This window comes from Podarcis liolepis, assembly GCF_965112155.1.
Source record: "Podarcis liolepis genome assembly, chromosome: 6".
Taxonomy (NCBI): Eukaryota; Metazoa; Chordata; class Lepidosauria; order Squamata; family Lacertidae; genus Podarcis; species Podarcis liolepis.
Window position 1 is genome coordinate 15,348,855 of NC_139559.1, and position 24,727 is coordinate 15,373,581.

General features: G+C 39.4%; 1 protein-coding gene and 1 long non-coding RNA gene across 7 annotated transcripts; one reads left to right on the forward strand and one right to left on the reverse strand.

Annotated features, from left to right (window-relative positions):
- The first annotated feature begins 69 nt into the window (after window positions 1-69).
- Window positions 70-3,061, forward strand: LOC310709173. The gene is made up of 2 exons (XR_014527386.1): window positions 70-177; window positions 2,155-3,061. It is a non-coding gene; the product is annotated as an uncharacterized lncRNA (long non-coding RNA).
- Window positions 1,476-24,665, reverse strand: SPO11 (SPO11 initiator of meiotic double strand breaks). Of its 6 annotated transcripts, none has more exons than XM_083508206.1 (13): window positions 24,344-24,664; window positions 20,415-20,528; window positions 16,448-16,542; window positions 14,514-14,580; window positions 12,037-12,145; window positions 10,092-10,178; window positions 6,944-6,977; window positions 6,635-6,732; window positions 6,417-6,516; window positions 5,691-5,728; window positions 4,182-4,258; window positions 3,801-3,912; window positions 1,476-1,831 (listed from the first exon to the last, which is right to left on the reverse strand). In XM_083508206.1, exons 1-13 carry the CDS (start codon window positions 24,481-24,483, stop codon window positions 1,712-1,714), a joined length of 1,191 nt encoding a protein of 396 aa, XP_083364332.1. In that variant the 5' UTR covers window positions 24,484-24,664; the 3' UTR covers window positions 1,476-1,711. The 6 variants fall into 6 exon arrangements, with proteins under 6 accessions (XP_083364332.1, XP_083364331.1, XP_083364336.1 ...); XM_083508205.1 differs by having other exon boundaries at window positions 6,635-6,744; window positions 24,344-24,662; XM_083508210.1 differs by lacking the exon at window positions 24,344-24,664 and adding an exon at window positions 24,151-24,317 and having other exon boundaries at window positions 6,635-6,744.
- Between the last annotated feature and the right edge of the window lie 62 nt (window positions 24,666-24,727).

Genomic DNA, 24,727 nt, shown 5'->3' on the forward strand with positions numbered 1-24,727 from the left:
GTTCACGGGTTAAAGGTGGGCGGGGCCTCTGGCGAGCGCTCACGTGCTTTACCCGGTCGGTCCTTTCTTTCGCAGGCTGTGTCTGTTCGCAGAAGCCGCTTCTTTTAGGTTATTGCAAGGCGGCTTCCGATGCTCGCGCGGTTCCGCGATTAGGCTATTGCTTCAGTTTAGCCAAAGGTAACAATTTTGGCTGAAGGCACGCAGGAGGGAAAAAATCTGGATTTTAAAAATTATTATTTGTGAGGTGTTGGGAAGTTTGCTCAACGACAAATCTGGATGCATCTAGTTTTGCATTTTACCTGCTTTTGAAGGGGGTTAACAGGTGGCCAGGTGTAAGGGAATGGTAAATTTTGAAGTGCAGGAGCTCGTCGTGACGCCCCCTATAGGCACGTCTCCAATGAGAGTTCGGTTCCTTGTCCTCAAGAGCCGTCCAAAAGAGCAGCTAGCTAGCTGTGTTGGTCTGTTACCATTCGCGCGCGCACCCCTAGGCAGCAGTACGTAGCATAAAGACCATTTGACTACATCAGCAATGTTATATATGGCTTCCTGGGGAGGAAACTGCTAAACTCAGTGATCTTCACTTCTAACAACTCCACTGAACTTAGTGATTCTTTCTTCTGACTATATTGGTTCAACTTGAAAAACATATTTAATAAAGATCTTCCTCCAGCTGAAATGCAATCTTTAGCATTTAATTAGAAAGCAAACAATTTTGTAGAGAAATGTTACCATTTAAACAAGTGTAAATTAGGAAGCCCATCAAAACTAAAGTACTCAGTCTCTGATAATTTTCCTCATTCTCTGACTTCCTCTTTGCCAGTCGTCCCAAACCTTGTTGTTTAGTCGTGTCCGACTCTTTATGACCCCATGGACCAGAACACGCCAGGCACTCCCTCTTCATCTGCCTCCCGCAGTTTGGTCAAACTCATGTTGGTAGTTTCGAGAACACTGTCCAACCACTTCCCAAACCTAGCTACCGCCAGATGTCTTGGACTAACAGCTCCCAGTAGCCCCAGCAAGCACAAATGTTGCTGCAGCACAGTTGAACTGGAGGACATTAGGGAATGCTGCTCTGGGTTTCTATGTCACAACCACACTTAAAAGCCTCATAGTCACCTCATTCACATGCCAAAGCAAGGAAGATCCATCAACTACCCTGGTGTTCCTACACTGAAAAGTTCTGGCACTGCACTCCCATGCATTGAGCCGCTTCAATACTACTGCAAGTGCCTGTGAAATATTGAATGTTTGCATATGCTTCCATTTTTCTAGGAAATTTTATAAAGATGGGGAATAATCATTTTATAGTTTTTTATCTTGTGGTTAATTTGCAATTGTCTGTAAGCTGAAATAAAAGAATGAATATATGATACATCACATCTTACAGTATTTGCAACAATAGTTTGCATTAAAAATACCAGTTTTGTATCTTGAATTATGAGAAATTAATCAAGGTTTTAAATTAAATGTTAGAATGTAAGAATCACTTTTTATTTTTAACAATTTGCAATTAGTACATATTAGGTGGCTGCAATATAATGTGGATTCATGGAAGGAAATTATCATTCTTTCCAATTTTTTTAAAAAAGATCAAAGGCAAAAACAATGCACCCCAAATTGTAAAAAAAAAAAATTCTGCAGCTTTTCAATTAGGATTGCATGAAACTTTTTTACAGTGATGCATTAAATGTTTTAACAGTTGACTGAATATTCATATCCATCCACCGAACTGCAATTTATTTGGCAAATACACTCTGGAAAGATAATCGGATGAAAAATACGTCAATGCTTGAATTTCAGCCTTCATTTTGCATGTTGCCATAATATCTAGCTGTAAAGGAAAGCATTGGAAATTAAACTTCTATTGAAATTGATATGATGCATATATTACACTTAACAGTGATCTAGAAGAGCAACTGTGACACATCAGAAACAAAAGAGTTTTGTTCCAGTTTCAAGTTATTTCATAGTATAAAAACAAACCTTTATTGTATAAGAGCAGCTTTTGGCCACAATTGAATATGTACTGTGTAAGTGAACTGAAACCATTGATTTTGATTGATTTAAGAATGCTTATGTTTGTGTTAGATTATGGTCTTGATCTCTTTTTACTTGTAGTAATTTCTTTTTTACATTATGCATGGCAGTTTACAGCTCAATCCTATCAGCTGCTACTGCTGCAGTAAAATCAAAAGCTTACACTGCAACAAATAAAGCAGCTTACTGTTGAGTTGTGGGTGAACATATCAGACGACACAGCGATTCTCCAAACAGCTCTTGTTTATTCACAGGTCAGAACAGAATTGAACTGAAGGGTTCAGCCAGCCTGCTTATATAGAGCTCCAGTACAACGTAACTGTAACAACTTTCTGTAGCTATCTAATCACTGAACGTCAGTTTCGATCCCTTCTTTGCATATGTGGACCTGAACTATCTACAGTATCCCCCTGCTGGCCCAGGGTGAGAACTTCAGTACATAACACTTACTATATGAATCAAAGTTGTCAGATATATTAAGATCTGTAATGTGGTCTTTTCTTGTTTCCTGTTTGTAGTTTATTTGGTGGTATAATTAATAATAAACTGTCTTTCATTACAATTACAGTCAGTGGGAGGACAGGTGGGCAATGTGCTTAATAAATCATGCATTTGTTAGTGAACTGTATTTTTATGTGGCTTTGGCTCACAGGCACATATGACTTCAGTGTAGTTGTGGTAGCTGAACTCCAAGATCACAAAAAGTCATGGACGGGCTTTACAAATATGCAGCATGTTTGTTGTCCCTTTTATAAGCCTAAATACTAATTTAAATACCAATGATTTATTCTACCTATATAAACCTGGAAGGCCTTGAAAGGACTGGCTATTGGCTATTGCTGAGAAAATAACTAATAACTTAAAAGTGATAAAAGGACAAGCATGACTGGACAAATCTTATGCAATACAGTAGCTGTTTATTCAATACACAAATGAAAGTGGTCTTAAAGATAAACCGTCTGTGATTGATAAACCAACTTTTGTGTTGTATATAACCAATAAAGGTTTTTTAAAATCCAATCTATACCTGTGATCTGTTAGTCTGCTTTTCTTTTCCGTTCTCTTAGCATTCACATTAATACACTCACTCCTGTCTCAATAGTGCATTATCTGGAGGCAGAGCCATGGGTTATGTCAGTTGGTAGATTACACAAAGCTAATTAGCAGAACACATGAACTTTGATTCAAAAGTGCTCTAATAGTTGAAAGCCCTTGCACAGTAATTTCCAGTTGCCTGACAGCCAGCTGGCTGTGGGGTGCTTGGGAAATGTTGTACAAGGGATTTTGATAGGTGAGTGAGATAACACACCTGTCAATAATCTGATGTCATAATGACAGCTTATCGATATATGGGATGTCTCACCCACCTGTCAAATTTGGCCTGTTGGGGTAAGGCCAATCTGGCCTGCTGAACTGGAAAAGGTTCCCCACCCCTATGCTAGCTGTTACACATGAGTTTGTGGAATAGATTTCTCCTCCCAGTTGCTTGGATCCAAGCATTAATTTGGAAACCTAGTTCTGATTTGAGTTTGGTAGTTGATTGCAAACCATGGCTTCCTCATTAAACACCATGCTATTAAACTGTTGTTTGGGATGATGTATGAATTTTCCTCCTACTCTACACAGAAAGAATACGTTACCTCAATTAGAATCACATAATTCTATTATTCTAATTAAGGTAACATATTCTTTCTGTGTAGAGTAAGAGGGGAAATGAGTTCAAGAAGCTCAAAAAATAAAAAATAGTAAAAAAATGTACATACTTCTTTTTTCCATGCTGATTGATAAGCAATATAAGGTCTTGTATTCAAACTGTCCAGTTTACTTTGATCTTGTTTAGTCAATGGAATCAATGCAGTCTTGGGTATACTCAGTCTGAAAGGCAGATAGATGAATCTGACTACTGTATCTTATTTTTCACACTTGTTTAAAAATATTTTCATGAATCCACACACTGAAATAAAAGGAGTGGGGCACTGATTGAAAAACCCTCCCTCTTACCCTGTAGCTGTCCATGTGTATTTTATACAGAATAATCCAACAGAAGTTTCCCAGTTTTGTGGGATTTTAAGTAAATGTATTGTTTTTGGTTTCATTTTTGTGAAAGAATGAGGGAAATTAAAGTTCTTAGAAAAGTAACTAACCGGTCAAAATCAGATGGAAGAAGGCCAAGCCATCTTATAGCAGGAACTGTGAGGCGATGGGCTTCAAATGACATAGACTGAAATGTGAAAAAAACACTTCTCGTTTTCTCAGTTCTTATGACAGTACTCTCCACTTACCTGTCTTGCAAATATCTAGATAAGCTTTATTATTTATTTGTGTGAATGGAGCATCCCATGCCAAGACTTGTTTTGATTTTTATGTGTTTGTCTCATTAAGTTCTATTTTGTTATTGGGGTTATATTGATAAAATTAAATAAAAATACTTTTTTAAAAAAAAGAAAAATGTCAGCTTGGAAGTTTATCTGACAAAGATATTGGTGGTAGTAGGATAGACAATAGGTAAATTATAGCCTCTTTCTATTGAGATAACTGGTTTTAGGTGAGCTTCAGTCCTTCTATTAAAAAACCCATCAGAATCCTGTTTTCTAGTCACATCTATCCAGGATGAGGAATCTCCATCTAAAAGTTCACGACCCATGCTCATTTTGGTAGAGATGCAGGTATACTATGTTATACTAGGGTTCAGGGACCCTCCTAAACCCTAGAAATTAATAAATAGTAGGATTTTGATTATTTGGGTTGTGAAGGGAGAAATACAAACTGCAGAAGAATTCCTAGGCTAGCCTATGCAAGAAAGAAAAGAAAAGGGGGGGGGAGAGAGAGACCTGGCTAAGTCAAGGATATTAAGAAACAATACAGGGCCATTGAGGGCCATTGGCAATGTAAGACAACTGTCCTTCCCTCCTGTCCTGAGGTGTGAACAGAGACTGGGGGTTGGACGGTTGCTAGGGTAACTGGGTATGAGGTGAGGGTAAAAGAGTATTTTTAGCAAGGTATGCTGGGAACAAGAAGGGAGAACAAAAAGAGAGATCCATGTTGGGCAGGCTGGCTGAAGGCATCTTACCCCCTCCAGATCCTGGCACTGATCCTGACCTACCGCCTTCAGATCCTGGCACTGATTGCTGTGGATCTATTCTTCATAAACTAAGCCCCTCAGGACCCTTTCCTTCTATGCACTTAGCTGCATCCAAAAGCCCACTTACCTGGAAGTAAGTCTCATTGAATTCAGTAGAACTTACTTCTGAGTAGACATGGCTAGGCTTACACTGTAAACCCAATTCAACTTTAGTTTACTTGGCAGGATCAGTCTAGGAGTGCAGGGCAGCCCTTCCAATGGAGAAGCAATGAAGACACATCGCCTATATGCTCCAGGGGAAAGTTCCATCCCAAGGTTAAGAGCCCTACAGGAGCCTCATGAGAATGAGTTATAACCCCTGATAATTTTGGTTGCCCCACTCTGTACCATTTTTACTTCTACAATGTATTTTTGGAGATAGAGTGAACAGAACTATACAAAATACTCTAAATGTGGTTACAACATAAATTTGTATCAGAACTTTATTATACAATTTCATTTTCAATTCTTTCTTTTGTAATTTCTAGCATGGTGCAACAGAATTTTGAATTTAAAGTTGTAAAAAACTTACCACAGAACCATACTTGTAGATACACATTATTTCAATACCTAATATAAAGATGATATGAAATGTAAATTGAGGTATACCTATTGGGGGGCAGATTTGGTTCATAGAATGCCCCATTTCACTTTTGGTTGGGGCAATAGCATTAGTCCACTGGAGGAGCACTTCTGGGCTGGGCAGAAATATATCTCCACTTCATCTAAACTCCCCTCCCCAGCATGTTGGATAGGATTTTGGATTGAGCCACCATTGGTGTTTTGAATACATGGTTGCATTTTTTTTGAAAGGTGAAAATAAATCAATGTATGATTTAGCAATGTATCTTAATTGTAAATCTTTGTATACCAAAATAGTGCTATGAATTATTAATAGATATGTTGCCTTCCCAATTTTTTTCAGTAGGGCAGAGTTCCTAACTCTGCTTTTGCAGAAATCATGCCAATGTCAGGTAGGCGGCACTTGGAAGGCTGCCAACTCTGCCCGCTTCCGCAGCTAAGTTCACTTTTGTTTTCAGAAGAAAGCTTGGGAGGGATGATGGGTTGCTGGGTGGGAAAATGTTAAGTATCTCATTCCAATTTTCTCCTGAAAGTGTTCCCAGCATCATTTTACAAGGGAGCCATGAGACTGAGAGAACTGTTTCTATCATAAAGTCTTATTCTGCTCTTAGACTACTCTATCTTTATAAATTATATGGTGAGAAGGACTATCTTCATTTCCATTTCTCACACTTACCATGTGGATCACCATCCATGAGAGCAAAGATAGGCACATGGCATGTATCCCATAACTTTCTGACTAGAAGCCTTGTGTTGACATCCGGCACACCTTTTCCCTAAGGAAATAATGGCTAAGTAGAGTTTATATAATTATCAATGTTTTGAATATATATTGAGAAATCATTCCACTACCAGTCAAATAAGTTCCAGAGTTACAAAATGTTAGCTACATACCGTAATTATTATGCATGGGGACATTTTACTGCAGAAGTTGTCATCCAGCAGTCTCTGAAAAGTTGCATCTTTTTCAACAATTAGAATAAATTTTGCTTCTGTGATCAAATCTATAAAATTAAGGCCACAAATATTGATGGGATTCCATTGTGCCATACAATTAAGTGCTGAATACTGTAGTAAATAACTTAGTATCAGAGCCAATATTTTAAGGAGAAAAAGAAGTACAAATTTTATATTGGTCTTTGTCTCTCTTTAGAAGAAAAACCCTCCCCCAGTCTACAGATAGATGTTTTCCTTAAAGGATACTTCTCATTCCTTCTACATTAGATGGTACGGCTACCTAAAACAACAAAAGGCAAAGTACCAAAAATAAAGATATGGAATTTAATAATTAGATAAACAGAAACAGGAATAAATCATCTAAAGGCCTTAACTGTTAATTTCCAATATAGTTTTCTACATTAATAATTGCTTTATAGACTCCATGTGTATTGATGGATACTGCACGTGCAGAAACAACCTTCTTGACCTTCGGACCCACTATTGGTTTTGTCCACTCAATCTACCAGTCCATCTTCATATGCAGGGGAAATCCCTACCTCACTGAGTGTTTGAGACCCATCAGCTCCCCCACCTGGTTTAGTAGGTTAGTTGAAGATATGCCTGAGCACTGCTGCGTGATGACAGCTTCCAGGAGCCACAGTTGAGATCTGACTGCAGGGTGGGACCAAAGGTGGACAAACTGCTCCAGAAGGAGCACAATGTCTCCCCCATCAGAGGTAATACCCCACCCTTAACACCCCATATTGCATTTATATCCCACTATTCTTCTCCAAAGAGTTCAAGGTAGTGGGCATGGTTCTCCCCCTTCTCATGTAATTCCCAAAACATTCAAGGTAGGTTAGACTGAGGGAAGACAGTGACTAGCCCAAGGTCACCCAGCGAGCTTTGTGGCCAACTGGGGGTTCAAATCCTGGTCTCCCAGGTCCATGTTTGACACTATAACCATGAAATCAATGTGCCCAAAACACTCTTCCCAAATAACAACTTTGTTTTGTGCTGAATTTTGCATATGGCCACTAGAAAGGGCAAACGTTAAACATGCTGATGACAGATGTTTACAGACACTTTAAACTGCTGTATTTTCCATGTGTTTTATTGCCTTTCAGCTATTATTCAACTCAAGTGAGATATGAGTTCCAGAGTTATGGAAAAGGTTGTTAACATTTCATATCTCATATTGGAATTTGTCTCAATATGGCAAACATATGGAGAAAGAAACAGGGAAGGAGATGGGGGAGGGGAGAAATTGGCATAAGCACCTATATACTGTAAGCTGAAGTGTGTGGCCTTACTGTTTAACCATTATATCATTGCAGGTGTTCAAGATAGAACATCTGGACATACTAAAATATAAGGATACCCTGAGAAATATTAATCTTGAAGGAACCTGATATTTAGTCCTAGAAAAGGAAATATGTCTTACGTTGCTCATATAGTTATTTTTTCTCCATTGGAATGAATGGGCCAGATTGTGTGCACTAGGGAACTGAATGCATGTGGTTCTCTGAGTGAGAAGCTTATTTTTAAGTAATGTATTCCCTCCTATCTTGCACCACTTGACTTATTAAAGCATCTCCACTGTGTATGGCTGGGTGGATCCATGGTGTGACCAATGCATCTTTGTGGGAGGAAGTGGTCCTGGTCTTCTTGAAAAAGGCAGTGATTGAACTTCTGAAAAAGCCCACTCTGGATGAACTGTGTTTTTAAAAAATGTTTTTGTGAATGAAAAAAATTATATATGGTTTGTTGTTGATATGTATTGTTAAATATTTTTGAAATGTTTCATTAATACAGTGGTACCTTGGTTGTCAAACTTAATCTGTTCCGGGAGTCTGTTCGACTCCCGGAACCATTCAAAAACCAAGGTGTGGCTTCCTATTGGCTGCAAGAGCTTCCTGTACTCAATTGGAAGCCACGGAGGACGTTTGGCTTCTGAAAAACATTTGCAAACCGGAACACTCCCTTCCAGGTTAGCGGCGTTCGGGAACTGATTTGTTCAGGAGCCAAGCCGTTCAACAACCAAGGTACCACTGTAGAAATAAATAGTGTATTCTAGTCAAAGGTAACAGCTTTAGTAAAAGGAAATTTCAACATTGACTCTGTGTCCATGACCCTGTTCACATGTCACAATACTGTATAAAGTATGGATTGTGGGGACTGTGCAAGCATACTAGCTTCTAGAGAGGATGGCTTAATGTGTCATCCAGACCTGAGACTGTGGTGAAAGAGAGACCTTAAGCATGATCTACAGTTCAGTTGATGGCTTTGTTACCCTGCTGCACTGAGCTATGAAGCCTGGGGAGGAGCAAAGCAGGTGCAATCTCCTCTATGGAAGCCAGCTCATTTGCACTAAGCCACAGTTTGTCTTAGTGTTATGTGTGAATGTGGCCAGTGTTAATCCATGTTTTAGTAACCTCTGAACTATGTGAACCATGTATTGCCCGAGTCATGTGCCCTGGGCATATGCTTTCCTCCTTTGTGTGTAAGGTGAGGAGAAACTTCTGTTCCTGATTTCTGGCAAATCATAGTTTGCTATTTCATCTGAACCTGTCAAACAATCATTTGCCAATGGCTTCTTATTGTGGTTTGTGGGCAACTATGGCTTGTGCAAATGATCCCCTACTAGACTTGGATTCCACAGTAAAGTAGTTTGATTCTAGCCATGATGGAATGCTTCAAATCTCATTTCTTTATATGGGTTTAGTATTATATCTGAAATCAAGGTTTAGTGTTATATCTGAACATGGCCTTATAATTTGATAGTATTTTCATATATACTGGATGTTTTCAAAAGACATCAGGAATTTAAAAGGATTTAGAATAAATGTTATTAACTTTATTAAAATGTCATCATTTAATTTCTCTCTCCCAAAAGATCTTGATCTATACATATAGAGTAGAACATCTTCAAAGCATACATTGGTTTATGAAGTGTTGAGATTTTATATGTTTACTATTAACACGTTGCAACATCTTTGAATATTTTATGGATTTGGACAGGCATTCTGTTACGGTTCTAAGAGAAGCAATAGCTAAGGAACAATTGGTTTTAACCCCTTTTCTTACACTGCTCCAACATTTTCTTAGACAGTCTCTGCTGCTTAAGTTGTAGTCAAACATCAATTGCAAACTAAAATATCGATACTACATTAGGACTCCTGAGAAAGAATAGGAGTTCCCCAACTCTTGAGGAAATATTATAATATACAAAATGCATTGAGCAATCATTTATCTTTTGCAAATATTTGAAATCACCTCCTTTATTTGCTCAGCTGCAAAACCTCAATTGCATATTTATTTATATAATATGTAAATTAATTAACCAAAACTATTCCCTTCCAACACTACAAATTCTATGATTCTATTATTCTAAGGAATTAGTAATACATACTGTTGTACTGCAGGTACAATTCACTTTTGTACCATCTTCTTCAACATAACTTAGATTACCAGCAATGCAACCTTTGCTGGTAGACAGCTGTGGAAAAAAAATGTGAATTATCTTGTCTGTTTTTGGGCTCAATCTGATTTTGGAAATAAGTTGCTTACTGTAGAACTCCATTCACTTTCCAAGTCCCTTTTGACAACTGGTTTCCAAAAATCCTGCCATCTCACTTACAGGGTTGGCACTACAACACAAAGTGGGAAGAGAAAGGTTTCTTCCTGCCCATTGTTGCAGTGGCACTCACTGTCTATTTTCTGACACCGAAGCAGCCCCTGTAGTTTTTTCAAGGGCCACTGCAATGTCAACATGTTAAGCATAGAAAGGAAAGTATGGCAAGGGGGGTGAGTGGAGAGAGACCAACCTGTCTTCTTGGCAGCCTACAGGAGTGCTACCACCAGACAGAGGGAAAGACCTCACTTTCCTCTTCTGTGTCTTGCAGCTACCACTGCACTGATGAGAATGGTAGGTAGAACAGGTTGGGGACTAAAATGAAAGCTGGAGAAAAATTTAGAAGCTGTAATACCATCTCAAATGTGAGGTGAGTCTTACAGGCCTATGAAACTTGTATTTCTGAGCCCATAAGTAAATGTTTTGTTGTCATCCTTAATGGTTACAGTGTACCACAGAAATAAAGAATAATGTTGCATACTGTAGAAATAAATAAAAGTAATGCTTATACAATTCAGAACACAGGTGTGAATAATAAAAATAGTTTCGTAAAGACATTATAATTTTTTGTTAGCTATGACTTCTGTGATTAGATGATTGAACAAGTAACTCTTGAATCACTAGATCTAGGAATAATTACAGAGCAGACATTGTCAAATATTCAAAGAATGTTGATGTCACACTGTGTTTGCTTTAGAGAAGTTAAACAGTTCAATGAGAAAGCAATGAAAGTTGCAAAAGAGAAAAGTAAATAAGAATAAATGAAGCTACTGCAAATTCTGTTCCTTATAAATATCTGGGATGCTCACAATCTGGGGGCCTTGAGCTGTCAGAAATATGTGTACTGTGTTAGATATATAGAACATGTATAATGATATGAATATTATAGAAGTATTTAAAATCAAAATTGCTGACTATGCTTAGAGTCAGAACTGCCTGTCCAAAGCAGTGTACGTAAGCAGCAAGAACCTTGCAACTATGTTCTTTAACAGGAGACTAATAGTTGGCCAGATAAGAGGAGGAAAACATATTGGAATGTAATGGTAAGGAGTTAGCACAAACAAGGAGAATTGCCAAGGACAAGTTTGGGAGGGAAAGGTAACAGAATATGCAAGCCAAAACCTGCTGAAAAGGAATGATTGAGGATGACATCTTAATAAGATAACGGGAGTTTCTAAGTGGAAAACAACTCCAAATATGGTGTGTCCAATTGGAAGGCCAGGTAGAGTATCCACAAGCTGTTCACACATTGCTTTAGCCAATAATGTTGCATAAATGATACGGGCAAGAGGATTTCATGTATTTACCTGATAGAAGAAGAGTATATAAGAAGAGCCTGAGAGCATGTACTGTTGTCAGACCATGCTTGTGGCAATAGCCTCGTGGCTGACCATTCAGCGCTGTCTTAATGATTAATAATTCTCTGTTGAGCCTACCTTGTGTACCTGACTCCTCTTTCCTTAGAGGCTTTTGGCAGTCTACTTCAAGGAAGGAGCCCTAGAAATTTTCCTAACAGAGCTGAGACACTAATTAAGCATTTTTTGATTGTAGCAATGTACCAAGCTTTCTTATTTCTCTCCTTATTGGCATCGTCAGCTAGACGCAATAACTTTCTTGGCCTATTTGTGCCTTCTACAGCTTCAAATGATAATAATTTGCTGTACTTTTCCAAATGTGATACATTTTTACAGATCATGTAATAAAACTTTTTTTGATACTTAACAATATGCAGACTCCTTCTTGGGATCTTGAGCATACAGGAAATGTCATTGGTAATGTCGTCCACTACTCTTTGGTTACCAAAATGTGCTGTATCAGTGTAAAATATATCTCTGTCAAGATACAAAATATTGTCATTCAAAAATAAATGAAATAATAATAGTACCATAAACATTGATGTTACATAGGGAATATAGTCTAAGTACTTAAATACCATGCATATTATCTTCTACCACCTGCCTTCCTAAACTGATATCAATCCAACAATCATAGCCTTGGTCCAAACAAGTACTTTCCATGTATAAGACGTCCCCATGTATAAGATGAGCCCAATTTTTTTGAACCCAAAATTAAGAAAACAATATTTTAACAGCAGAGCATGGCCCACCAGCTCAGGGGCATCTGAGCAGAGAAAGGGGGGCATCCCTTACTTCACCCGCCCTGCAGAAAGGGATCGTGCTACTGAGCTGCCTCAGGGCTGCCTTGCCAGTCGCCCATGAGGTGGGCTCTTTCTGGCCAAGCTGAAAGCAGCCACCTTGGGGTGTTCAGCAACTGCAAGTCAGCTGCGCTTTTGGCTCTACAACAGGGGGGAGCTGGTGGGGAGGCGCACCCGGGGAGGTGCTGGTGGCCTGGGCACATAGTCCCCACTATGACTGACCTGTGGATCGGGACCACAAGGTGCTCCTCCTCCTCCAGCTCCCTCCCCAGGTGGAAAGTGTTGCAACAGGCAAGTGTTAGCCCCACAAGCGTGTTCTGGCATTCACCATCCATGTATAAGACAACGACCACCAATGTTTGACTAAAAAACCTCAGCAAAAAACATACATGGAAAAATATGGCATATGCTGTGAAGAATGGGAATGAGGAAACCTTTAAATCAACATTTCAAGGTCCATGACAAAATTAAATGACAAGGGCTATGACTTTTCACTGTCCAGACACAGTGCTCATACATTAAGTAGTTTCTGAGTTGTTTGCTCTAAAAGATTTAAAAGGTTTGAAATACTTCATTATATATATTTAGACACCAGGCAAAAACATTCATCTTCTCCCAGACCTTTAGCTAATTAAACAATCTTTGTCATTTTAAACTGTGTGTGGCAGGGTGGGGGGTGGTATTGTTTTTGTTTATGACTATGTTATGCATTTTTATGTTTTTATATCGTAAACTGCCATGTGATCCTCGAATGAAGGGTGGTCTATACATTTAATAAATAAATAAAATAAGTAACCCTGAGATTAGATTCTCCTTCCTCAGGAAATGAGATTCAAGACTTAAGTGCGAAGGGGAACTGGATGCAGGGCCAATCCTAAAGCACATCCACAAGATGTGCCTATGGTAAATCCGCTCCACTTCCCAGTGGGGAGGAGTTGCGGTGGACTGCGTGGCCACCCACTCCCCACCGGGGGCGGGGGACCTTGTCCCCTGTTGCCTGGGGGAACCTGGCCACGTCAGAGCCTGGTCAACCAATCCGCTGGCCGGGGGGGGCGTGGCTGGAGCTGTTTAAACCAAGGAGCGAGCCAGAGGGCTTTCTCTTTGGCTTGCTTCCTCAATCACCCGCCCTCCCTATTTTGCAGGTTAGGCGATGGCCTTGCTATGGACTTTGGTTGGTCACCTTGGTTGTCTGAGGGGCCTGGTAGGAATTTTTCCACTTGGCAAATTGGCACTGGCCACTTGGTTTTTGCCTACCTCGTAGCAATCGTCACAACTTTTAGGGTTGCAGTTAGGCATTGTTTGACCTTGTGTGGGGGGAGGGGAGGTGTGGCCATCACCTGCCCCTCCATGCTTAAGGGTATTCCGTTAAAGGAATCAGGGGGTGTAGATCTAGTCTGAAGCCCGGCTGGGGGCTAGGGCCTTGACACGACCCCGATGGAAACACCAGGGGGAGCTTGAGTTGGTTCACATTGACAGGGTTCCCCCTACCGGTGGATTACCCTTACTGGACTTCCTGCACACTGGGCAGGAGTCAGATATAGTCAGGTCCAATCAATGCCTAAGCCAGTACTGCTCACATTCTGTAATTTCAATAAAGTTGTGGCCCAAATTTGTCTAATAACATAAACCTAATATCCGTGTCCTTGTGTGAGTTATTTCCAACGAGAGTGTGGCTGCGGGGTCTTGACACTCAACTGTGCCACTTTAACCCAAAGATGTTGTATTGCTGTCCTCTGACTCAGAGGACTCCATTCCAGAAGCTCCAATACAACCAGAGGCTCCCCTGCTCTGTCAATACACTGGTGTGAGCCAAGCCCCTTTAACTGAAGAGGCACTTTTCAGGAAAGGTGTTTACTGCTCCTATATAAGACCTTGTCTATGGTTGATTGTTGCTGAAGCAACAGCTGAGTGCTAAAAACATTCAACCTGAGCTCAGCTTGCATCATAACAATACTTCACCTATACATACTGTGCCAAATCTGTTATATCACATTTTTAATTTTAAATGGTTATTTCAATTTTGCAGTTACATACAAAGTTATTACCTTTTTGTTGCATAAATGTTTGTCTGCACCATCTTGTAGATAATAGATAATATTTTAAGAAATAGAGCTGAAATATAAAATAACAGCTAGTAAATATTACCAGCCATCTGAGTGTTTCTGAATAAAGATTGGTGTGCTCTTTTTATTTTAAAATGTATTATACCATTATGTCTATATATACTAATCAATGAAGTTTCTGCAAGGTTAGAAAAATGTACTTTGCTGTAATTACAAGTATCCTCTTTTTCAAATCGAAATCTTGAGGGTGAACAGGACTTTTGTAGTCCAATATTCCACTCTGTTCAGTGCCTAATTCCTACTATGAGGTAAACTATTCCTACTAAGTATGATTCCTACTATGAGGTAAACTTTCTGTCCCAAGCTTTGATGTGTAGTAGGAAAAAATGTTCAAACCTTTTTCAAATATTTCCTTTAATCAGTTACCCTGAGTCCAATCTAGTTTCAGTGCTAGTATGGTGCTCATCTTACTGCTAGCCTTGTTTGTCAAGGAACAAAAGGCAGTACACTTTAAGGCTCCTGATTGTTTCCCTGCAGTTGTACCTTTACCTGCCCCACATCAGATCTCACAGTCAGGTGTGGGCCAGGTGGGTGTGGTTTGGAGAAAATGGCCTTTTGTGCTAAATTAAGTCCCCTGCTGAGCCTAATTGGCCCACTTGCCTGGAGGTCCCCTACCTTTGCTCTATTGGGAAAATATAATCTTGGGTTTTCTGGGTGGCCTAAAAATACCTTAACCATTGGGAATTCAACTCCTGGTCATCTCCCCCCCTCCAATATATATAGTGGCACCTCCGGATGCTGCACCCCCCTGCAATCCCTACACAGATCTGGCTGGCACAGGGCACAAAACCACAGCTCGCCCCTATACACGAAGCCAAGCCAGAGCACAACTAAGTGCAGTACAGCCATCTTCTCAGAAAAACTCTTCACAAGCTCAAGAGGTCAAGACACGAAAGCTTTAGCAACTAATCCACACCTAATGACCCACCTAAGTGGTACTCAGAATATCACTCAAGAAATCACTCAAGATATCCCTCAAGTAATTAAGGAACAAAAGAAGAAAAGGCACACTAACCTGGGAACTTCCTCTCTGCCCAGAACGTTGGAGGCTATACACCACACCCCCTCAACAGTATTTATAGGAACTCAAACACTGAGATCCTGCTCTGTTCCAGTAACAAGAAGCCGAAAGCACCAGCCTGAAGATGACGAGTGAGACCTCGTCGAAACGTCGCCTAGACACCCCAACTCTTACACGGGAAGACACCCGAAGACACCAAAACCTGCATTCCTGTACCCGTGAAAATCTACGAAAGCAAATATATATATTCATATCTACATTATTCTTAAATTAGTTTGAGCAAAGGACATACAGAATAGTTTTACAGTAAAGGAAAAGTGTTTTAGTTGAATATTATATTGGTGTCTACTGTTCCAACACATTACAAAATGGGATATCTGAAAGAAGAATCTGTTGGGATTGTTGGACATATGTGCTGCGGAAGCTCAGTCAAGTGGTTAAGTTCACTGCAGAAAACCCATTTAGCAGAGTTTACTAGGCCAAAACCAACACACACTACTATACATAAACACACTATTTACAGATGTTACAAGCAGTCTTCTCTCTCTGAGCCCAGAGAGGGATCTTTGTTTCAAAGTTTTTGCTGTGTTGGAGTCCCCTCAGTGGCACTGAAGGGCCTGCTGATTCAAATGTGCTTCCAATTGGTAACCCCAGTACAGAGAAAGTCGCTTTAGCATCACTGACTAACTGATAATACTGTATTGAAACTGAAGATAGATAGATAGATAGATAGATAGATAGATAGATAGATAGATGTAAAGACATGTTTTTTGTACTTCAGAATATTACATTAAAATAAAATAAATTAGTATATTGCTCAGTTTCTTAAACTTACCAAATTTTGGTGCTGATTTGGGACAGTCACTTCTTATTTTCCTTGTGGTACAATTACCAGTAGATGTCATCTGCAAACCTACAGAATCTGTAAACCTGTGGATGTGTAAACCAGTTCAGCTGTATGTTACTTTTCAGAATTGGTGTTATTATGTAAAGTTTAACACAAAAGAGGGTTGCTTCATGAATTCAGATAAGCAAAAGTCAAATGCTATCTGAAAGGAAGATGGATTTGGAAGAGTGTAATCAACTCTATAATTTAGAAAAGGGTTTGTCTCTCTAACATTTGTTTTCTATGTGTGTACGCCTTCCAAAATACTGTCCCCAAACTCAGCAAGAGGATTTCTAGGGTGGGATGGCAGACTTTCTTGCTGTTTGATACTGGGTGCCATTTGAATCAAAATGGTAAACCAAAACTTGACTTTGGTGTGACTTTCCCAGATTTTGGCCATAGATTCAGCTTGCCTCTGAATATATTGACACCAAGCTTGGCATGAAAGTTCCTGAGGTAAGGATGGGCAGGATCTACATTGACATTTTGGTGCCAGGGGCCATTTTGAATCAAGGTGGTGGACCAAAACGTGACTTTGGCATGACTATGCCCGTTTTTTTGGCATAGGTTAGGCCATCACTCAAGATATCATCATGAAACTCAGCATGAGAGTTCCCAGAGTAGAGCATTTAATTGATGGTGGTAGACTGAAATGTCATTTTGATATGACTTTGCCTGTTTTTTGGCATAGGTTTGACTGTCTCTTGACCAAATTGGGAAGAGGGTTCCGGAGTGGAAGGGTATTTTTGTTGATGTTTAGATGTCAGGCACCACTTTGAATCAAATTAGTGGACTAAAATGTGACTTTGGAGTAACACACCTGTTTTTGGTGTGATAAAGCGTGTTCTCCAATAAATGAGAGCATGTGTTGCGGTGTGGGCCACCAGGCCAGGCCTCTTGTTGCCAGGCAGGTTAATAGTTGTTGCCTGGCATCATGATTGGGTAACCGGGTTGCTGGGGCAAATTGTATGTTGCAAATTGGGTGGGTGGGACCATAGTCTTTAAATATTGGTGCACTCTGGTTTCTCTTTCTCTTTGCAGAGTGCATCGGATCACCCGCCCGCCCGCCCTCTTTCCGGTTGACTTTGCTTTGCCTGTCATGGGGTCGTCTGCTTTGGAGCAGGGGCCTAGTAGGAATTTTGCCATTTGGTGATTGGCTGTGCCATTTGGTTTTTGCCTACTACTCAGCAATTCGTCACAACTTGTAAGGTTGCGGTTAGGCATTGGTTATAATATGCTGGTGGTGGAGGGGTCAGGCTGGGCCTGTCCCTCCTATTGCGCTGAAGGGAATTCCATTAAAGGAATCCTGGGGCTTGCCATGATTTCGTCCAATCCCTGTTATGGGACCAGGGCCGCCCAATCCCTGTTATGGGAATCCTTGTTATAGGACCGGGCAGGCAAGCTTTCGGGGAGCTGCTGGGGTGAGCGGCGTGGGTCTGACGCTTAGCTCAAATGACCCCCAAGTTTGACTTTCTCTTCTACTGGCTACCGATCGGACCTCGGGATGTCAGTTCTGTCCCAGGCAGGGGGACAGATAGTCATAACCAATGTCTAAACAACCACTCACTGATTTTGTATTTTAATAAAGTTGTGGCCAAAATAGTGCCCAAAAACCAAAACTAAAATTACGTGTTATGTGTGAAGTTATTTGAGGGGTGGCCTGGGGACCTACACACGCAAGTCAAAAACCACAAAATTCAATAATCCATTTAAAAATCACAATATTGTTTGGTTTCTAAAAATTCCCATGCACTCCTTGCTTGTAATTATATAAATGCTCTGCACATGGTTAAATTAAACTGACATATTGTCAGATCTAGGTAAGGAATTAGAATAAATAAAATCTAGAGTCATGTAAACTGCCCTGAGATCCTAAATGTGACTAATAAATAATTTATTTCAACATGTACTTGAAATTTGGTCACAATGTTTATTTGCCATCCTGAATATTGTACTATATTTTCTAAATCTGGTGTGCCATGGTATGTGTGTAGGATTGATGAATAACAATCATAATTAACATACTGTTGATAGGTATAATCCCAATGAAATTTGGAGTGGTATTATTAGGGAAAGGTTATCTTGGTTTCGTTGCGCAAATGTGACATGACTGCATTTTCACTTTTTAAATGCACTGCTTTTTACGTCCTTAAGGTGGCAGAAGACACTGCACTGTAAAGCTACAGAAAAGCCTATGATCCAGAAAAAAACCTGACTTTTCTCTGCAGACTATTTCCATTCTTATCTTGCTCTACCCCTAGAAAAATACCTAAAGGTAAGCTATCATCTAAATAAAGCAGGTAAGATGTACATAGGTCATATCTGAAAGTATTTCCATACAAAACATAAATCTAATTTTAGACCAGTTGCACACAATCTAATCTCATGGTTTAAATTAGCATATAAAAAGTCCAAATGGGCTACATCTGAGACAAGTCATATTTCGAATATGCTTTCTTTACAATCATATCTGCAATTTCAGTTGTGGAATGTTGTGATTAAGCAACACAATTATTACATAGGAAGTTATTTTGGTTTACTGTGTAAGGTTCCTAAGCAAAACCTGTTGGGAGAGTCAAACCTTGGAGCCTTCTGCATACAGTGCATGTTTGCTATTAAATAACTAATCACAGTACAACACATTTAAGTCAGCTGCGAGTTAATTTCCCAAGTGTCTCGATGCAATATATGTAAAACTTGAGATGAATTGGTCTGGAATTGTTGCTATTTGGGATATCCTTGTAAACCAGCTATAAGTATGTAATTAGCTATTCAAAAACATCACTAACAGATCCTGATTCCATTGATTGATTGCATTTATATTCCAACTTGCCTCCAAGGAGCTCAAGGTGATGTAAATGATGCTCCTCCTCCTCATTTAATTCCCACAGCAAACTTATGAGGTAGGTTACACTGAAAGGCAGTGACTGGCCCAAGGTAACCTAATGAGCCCCATGGCTGAATGGGGAATTAAACCCTGATCTCCCAGATCCTAGTCCAACACAGACTACTACACCACACTGTGTAGTGTAGCATCTTTGTTCAATAGAAGTCCATGATTTCCCTATTACTTTGTAGTTTATGAGATATCACATATATTGGCAGTCCCTATTTCTCTTTCTGATGTCTGTGGGTTGTATTTATGAATGGTTCTGCAGTCGTGGCTGCTTGAAATTTGGTATTGTTAATAACCATGTCAGTCCAGCACTGTTAATTTACTTCTACCAATTCCTCAACTTTCTGGGGTTCATAGCAGAGGGTTTATGGTTGCATGAGTGGTGTGCACACAGTGGGTGCTAAGCCAAGTGAGGTGCCTTCTCAAAGCCCAGTAAGTTAGGCTCTGGGTTTGGGGAAGGAGACAGGGTCCTAGAGTCTCTTATCCATCTTTGGGAATGCATCGCAAGGACTTAGGTGGGTGGGTGTGTCAAATTCTGACCTTGCAGAGGGTGCCATAGTACCCAAGTCCACTGAGAGGTATAGACAGTTAATTTATTTATTGCTCACTGTCTGCTAAGATTCTAATGTAGTGCTTCAAAACTTGTATTATCATCCACAGTCGGGACCTGTTCTTGGGACTTTTTAAAAAACTCTGTAGCATTTGTGATTTTCACTGAAGCCATGGTGACCTTTAGCCAGATTGTCAGTTCATGCATGACTGAAAACCACACACAGCAGATTGTAAGAATAAGTGTACAATTTTGTTGAAGATTTTTTTTCAGGAAAACATTGTACCATGGCACAGGGTTTCATGAAACATGAAGAGACAATAATAAAAGTTGTTAATGTTTTTGTATTTGTTTTATGCAGTACACCACCTTAATACCTGGTGTGATTAAGATGATAGTATATAATGTTATAAACAAACAAACAAACAAACAACATTGTTACACACACACACACGGTAAAATATACCTACTGTATATTTCCCCAGTTAGATCTGTTATTTAATATGAGAACGGGTGCTTCATTTCTGGATAGACTTGTGATAACATCTTCAATAACATTTTCAATTGCTCTAAGAACATCAGTGCTGAAACAAGTTATGACATAGAATTAAAGACTGCATCTATACCAGTTCCAAAGTCTACAATAAAATGTTGACATGCATAACTGCCTTAAGTATGTTAGATTTATGAAGCTGCAAGAAACATTTTACTGTACTTTTTTTGTTTCAGTACCCCTAGAAATCTTAATTTGCTATTTCATGTGTGTACACTTCAAGCATTAGAAAGTACACTGCCTACCGCTTCTCATGATATTTCTTTTTAAGCAGCCAAACATTTGGATCAACTGGTTTAAAACTATGATTAATGTTTTAAATCAAATGATGTAATATTAACTTTGGCTAGGGTTTGACTTAACATGTTTTCAAATGCTGTAAACTTCAAAAAATGTTCAAGGGTATAATATAAGTACTTCCTCTCTACCATAGCACATTAACCTTTTGATCTGACACTTTGAATGAGTGCCTGTGGTTTTTAATTATATGTAGGTTTTGGCAGGATAACAACATTGTGTGTGTGGCGGGGGGAGATAAAGTGTGCAATGAACTGAACTAAGAACAGTAGTAATGTAATGTTGTTCCCCATATAGCAAAATAGCAGATTGTGTGGAACCCCCTATAAACAAAAGGACATTTTTGCTTAATTTTATCAGCTCCCTTGCTCTCCAGCTGTAGAGTTGTGTATGTTATACAGAGCTGCCAGTTCATAGATGCTGTATGAATTTGTTAAAACTCTACCTACAACTTGTATCCATAGCCCAAGATATATAAGCTGAGATCTGGGGGGGGACCCCAAACACCCTACATTAGGCCCTCACAATAACTTCCTTTAGCTCAGTGATTTTTTTTTTTACTTGAAAGTACACACCCATTACATATCACAAACCACTTTAGAGACTCTCCTTGGTTTCAAAAAATGATTTTTCATGAGAGTGGAGGTGGTGGGGTAGAAGGGAGTTTGGCTGAAGTTCAAAGAACATAAGTCCAAAGTTCCTTTTGGCATACAGAAATACTTGTGTGGTTCTTTGGATCCTGACCATAAACTTCTAACTCTGGATGATCACATTCAGTTGTGGATAAGAATGTGGTCCTTTTCTTAAATGGGAGCACATTGATGATATATATCACAGTGAACCTCAGACACTCATAATATGCTTCCTCTCTATTAAGGAAGTATAGTATTAAGTGCTTTTTGAAGATGATTGTATATTACTCATAATCTTACAAAGGAGGAAACTGGAAATGTTTTTGTTTTGTTAGAAAACTAGCATTTATCAAAATAAGACTGGATTGATATAGGCCCACACAATCCTCAGCTTTCAGATATATTTTCTCTAAAAAATGGTTAATGTGCCAGGTTGAAAAGTTTCAGAATAAGATTATTTGATGATTCCATTTATTCAACAGACAAGGGTCATCAGCACTGCTCATTTGCTATGTTTCCTACTGGTACTTTATATTATTGTATTATTATTTCTTTAGCACATTTATGCACCATTCCAGTGGCTTATTTGCAATCAATTAAAATAAGGGATCCCTGCAAGCAGATTGAAAATCTTAAAGACAGAAGACAAAAGGAAAGAAGAAGAAGAAGAAGAAGAAGAAGAAACAAATTCATGCACCAATTCTTAAAGTTAAATAATGATTCTTGTTCCAGCTGGAACTTGGTAACTTTTTACCAAATTAATTCTGATTCCTTCAGTTTTTGCAGTTGCTGCAATGATCTTTTATGACCCATGTGCATTGAATTTTATCATAGTTCTGTATAAGGCAGATAATTTAGCTTCATCTTTAAAAATGTGTGGGTAAGTGAGCAGTGCCAAATGGTAGATCCAGGTTTCACATTCAGGCTTATTGTCTGCTGTTTGGGGCCAACATAAGTTGAGAGTACTTTAAAGGAGAAAGAGAAGGATTTGAATCGCATGCTCATTGGAACAAATCACATATGTTCTTTCTTTAATTTTAGCTCCCACTTCTTAAAGATGAAGTAACCTTTAAGAAGAAAAAGATACATTACTCGCCAAACATGCCAACTTAAAAAGCTCTCAGCATTAATTACAGAGAAATCTAAGCTGGGAACAGCAAGGCACTGCAGATGTATCACATGAGGATAAAGCCTGTCAGCTCATTTCCAACAAGTCACAGCATGAACATTATTTTTTCTTTCTTTTTTCTTTTGGCAGCACAAATAGAAATGCACTTAAATCATTATTTCACAACAGGAATAAAACAAACAAACCAAGTTACAGATTTAATCCTATAGCGTGTGTGTTAAGTGAACAGTATGCACGTAGATTAGAATTATTTTAAATTAAATTTGGAAAACCATATGTTGCTTAAGACAAAGCTATTAAAGTGCCAGATTTCTTATGCTAAATATATCCAGTGCATTAGTATGATAAATGCATACAGCATCAGAAGCACACTATTTTATTTTTGTGTGTGTGTATGTATGGAATCTGGTTATTATAACGTATCCTGCAATTGACTTTTGGGCGAAAACCCCCCAAGAAGAACATTCTACTAAATATGTATCGGTTCAGAGTCTAGAAAATCAGTCTGTGATTCCAGGTTGTTTGCTACATATATAGATGAAATTAATGTGAAAGAATGTGAGCACTCTAGATGTTCCTGTTTCCACTCTCTTCAGCCATGGTCTATTAGACTGTGGGCTTGGGGGTATATTTTTCCCAGTCTCAGACCTTTGCCGGTAGAGTTGTCCAGTCACATCCCAGGCTGCACAGATCATGTGTGGTTCTTGAACAGTTCCACAGTTGTGGACTCCCCTGTGAAGGAAGATTACAATTTCTGGGGTTTTTTAGTTTAGAAAAAAGGCAGGTAAGGGGGGAAGTTCAAGCTATGTAAAATTATGCATGGTGCAGGAAAAGTGGATAAAAAGATGTTTCTTGCTATGCAGGATGGACAAAAGGAAGTACTTCTATACACAGTACATAGTTAAACCTTTAAATATGCTTCCACAAGATTATGGACACCAGCTTAGATGGTTGTATTTCATTAATTAATTAATCATTATTATTGTAAACTTAATTGCAATATGAGCTTGTTATGTTACCTATCTTGAGGAGGGTTCCTCAGGGGAGGAGATAATTGTGGGCAATTCAGCAATTAATTTGTTTAGAAAATGGATATCCTGCTTTTCAATGGAATAATCTTCCAGGTGGTTTGCAACAAGTTGCAATAATACTCAAACAGGCAAAACAAAACCCAGCAGCTCTCTGACTTTTACCAGGGCTTACTTTCAGCTTTGTAATGCCAAATATCCAAAGCAACTTCATATTCTCATATTATAACAGTTTAGAAGCAGTTCTGTGGTAATAATGTTGTATTTTATTCGTGTTACGCCTGGCATTGGGGTAGGTGCTGCCACTGGGACTAAGCTGAAGAGTCAAGCATTCATTATTTCAATGTACTTTTGAGGGAAAGATCCTCCACTCTAATATCTCCCAACTGTTGGAACTAGAAAAGAGGAAGCATTAAGTGTATAAAAATGCAAGTGGTTAGGTCCAAAATGTTTCAATTACAACCTTCTTTGGGATCACAGGACTGTGAAACAAAAACATGTTTGCTCTCCAAATACTTTGTTGCAAAACCGCATAGAAGTACTACAGATAAACTGCAGTTTCCGTACAGTAAAGCTAGTTGCATGCTAGTAGCTGGGGTACAGTTTCACCACAGACTGAGCTAAGTAGATGCCCCTCATTTCAGAGCACGAGTTTCATATTAGGTGATGACAGATCAGAAATCTCTTTCCCAATCCTTTGTGAAATGGCCATCCAATGGATGTCTCCCACATCGATGGAGTGACCTCTATGAGTCTTTACCTGGAGATCTCACAGCTCTGGCTGGCCACAAAGGGGCCATGCCTGCTTCCAAGTGTTACACCAGCTGCTTCCCTCAGTGAAAGTCGGTGTTTGTCCAATAAGGTGAACAAGGACCAGTTCGTCTCTCCAGGGAAGGTCATGGCTAAAAGATGGAGCGAAGGCACTAAATGGAAGGCTAAGAAAATCTGCTATTCGTTGCTCGCCCCTCTCTGCTGATCCTTTTTTCGTGGCGTTCCTGAGGCAGAGAGGTTCGCGCGCAAAACCAACGGTCTTTCCCGCCTTCTCCTAGATATTTTGGCGCGCGGTTGGGGGGGGGGGAGAGAATGAGGTAGCGCGCGCACCTGTCCAGCAAAGACGGTTTTGTGTCAGTCTTCAGCAGGACTG

What these genes read in the sequence shown, in the direction of transcription:
- SPO11 (XM_083508205.1), bottom strand. Translation starts at nt 24,483, where the DNA reads ATGACCTTCCCTGGAGAGACGAACTGGTCCTTGTTCACCTTATTGGAC. An exon ending in TAATGTAGAAGGAATGAGAA is followed by an intron (nt 6,745 to 6,943) that starts GTATCCTTTAAG and finishes TTAATTTTATAG; the next exon opens with ATTTGATCACAGAAGCAAAA. An exon ending in CATGGATGGTGATCCACATG is followed by an intron (nt 5,729 to 6,416) that starts GTAAGTGTGAGA and finishes TCTTTATATTAG; the next exon opens with GTATTGAAATAATGTGTATC.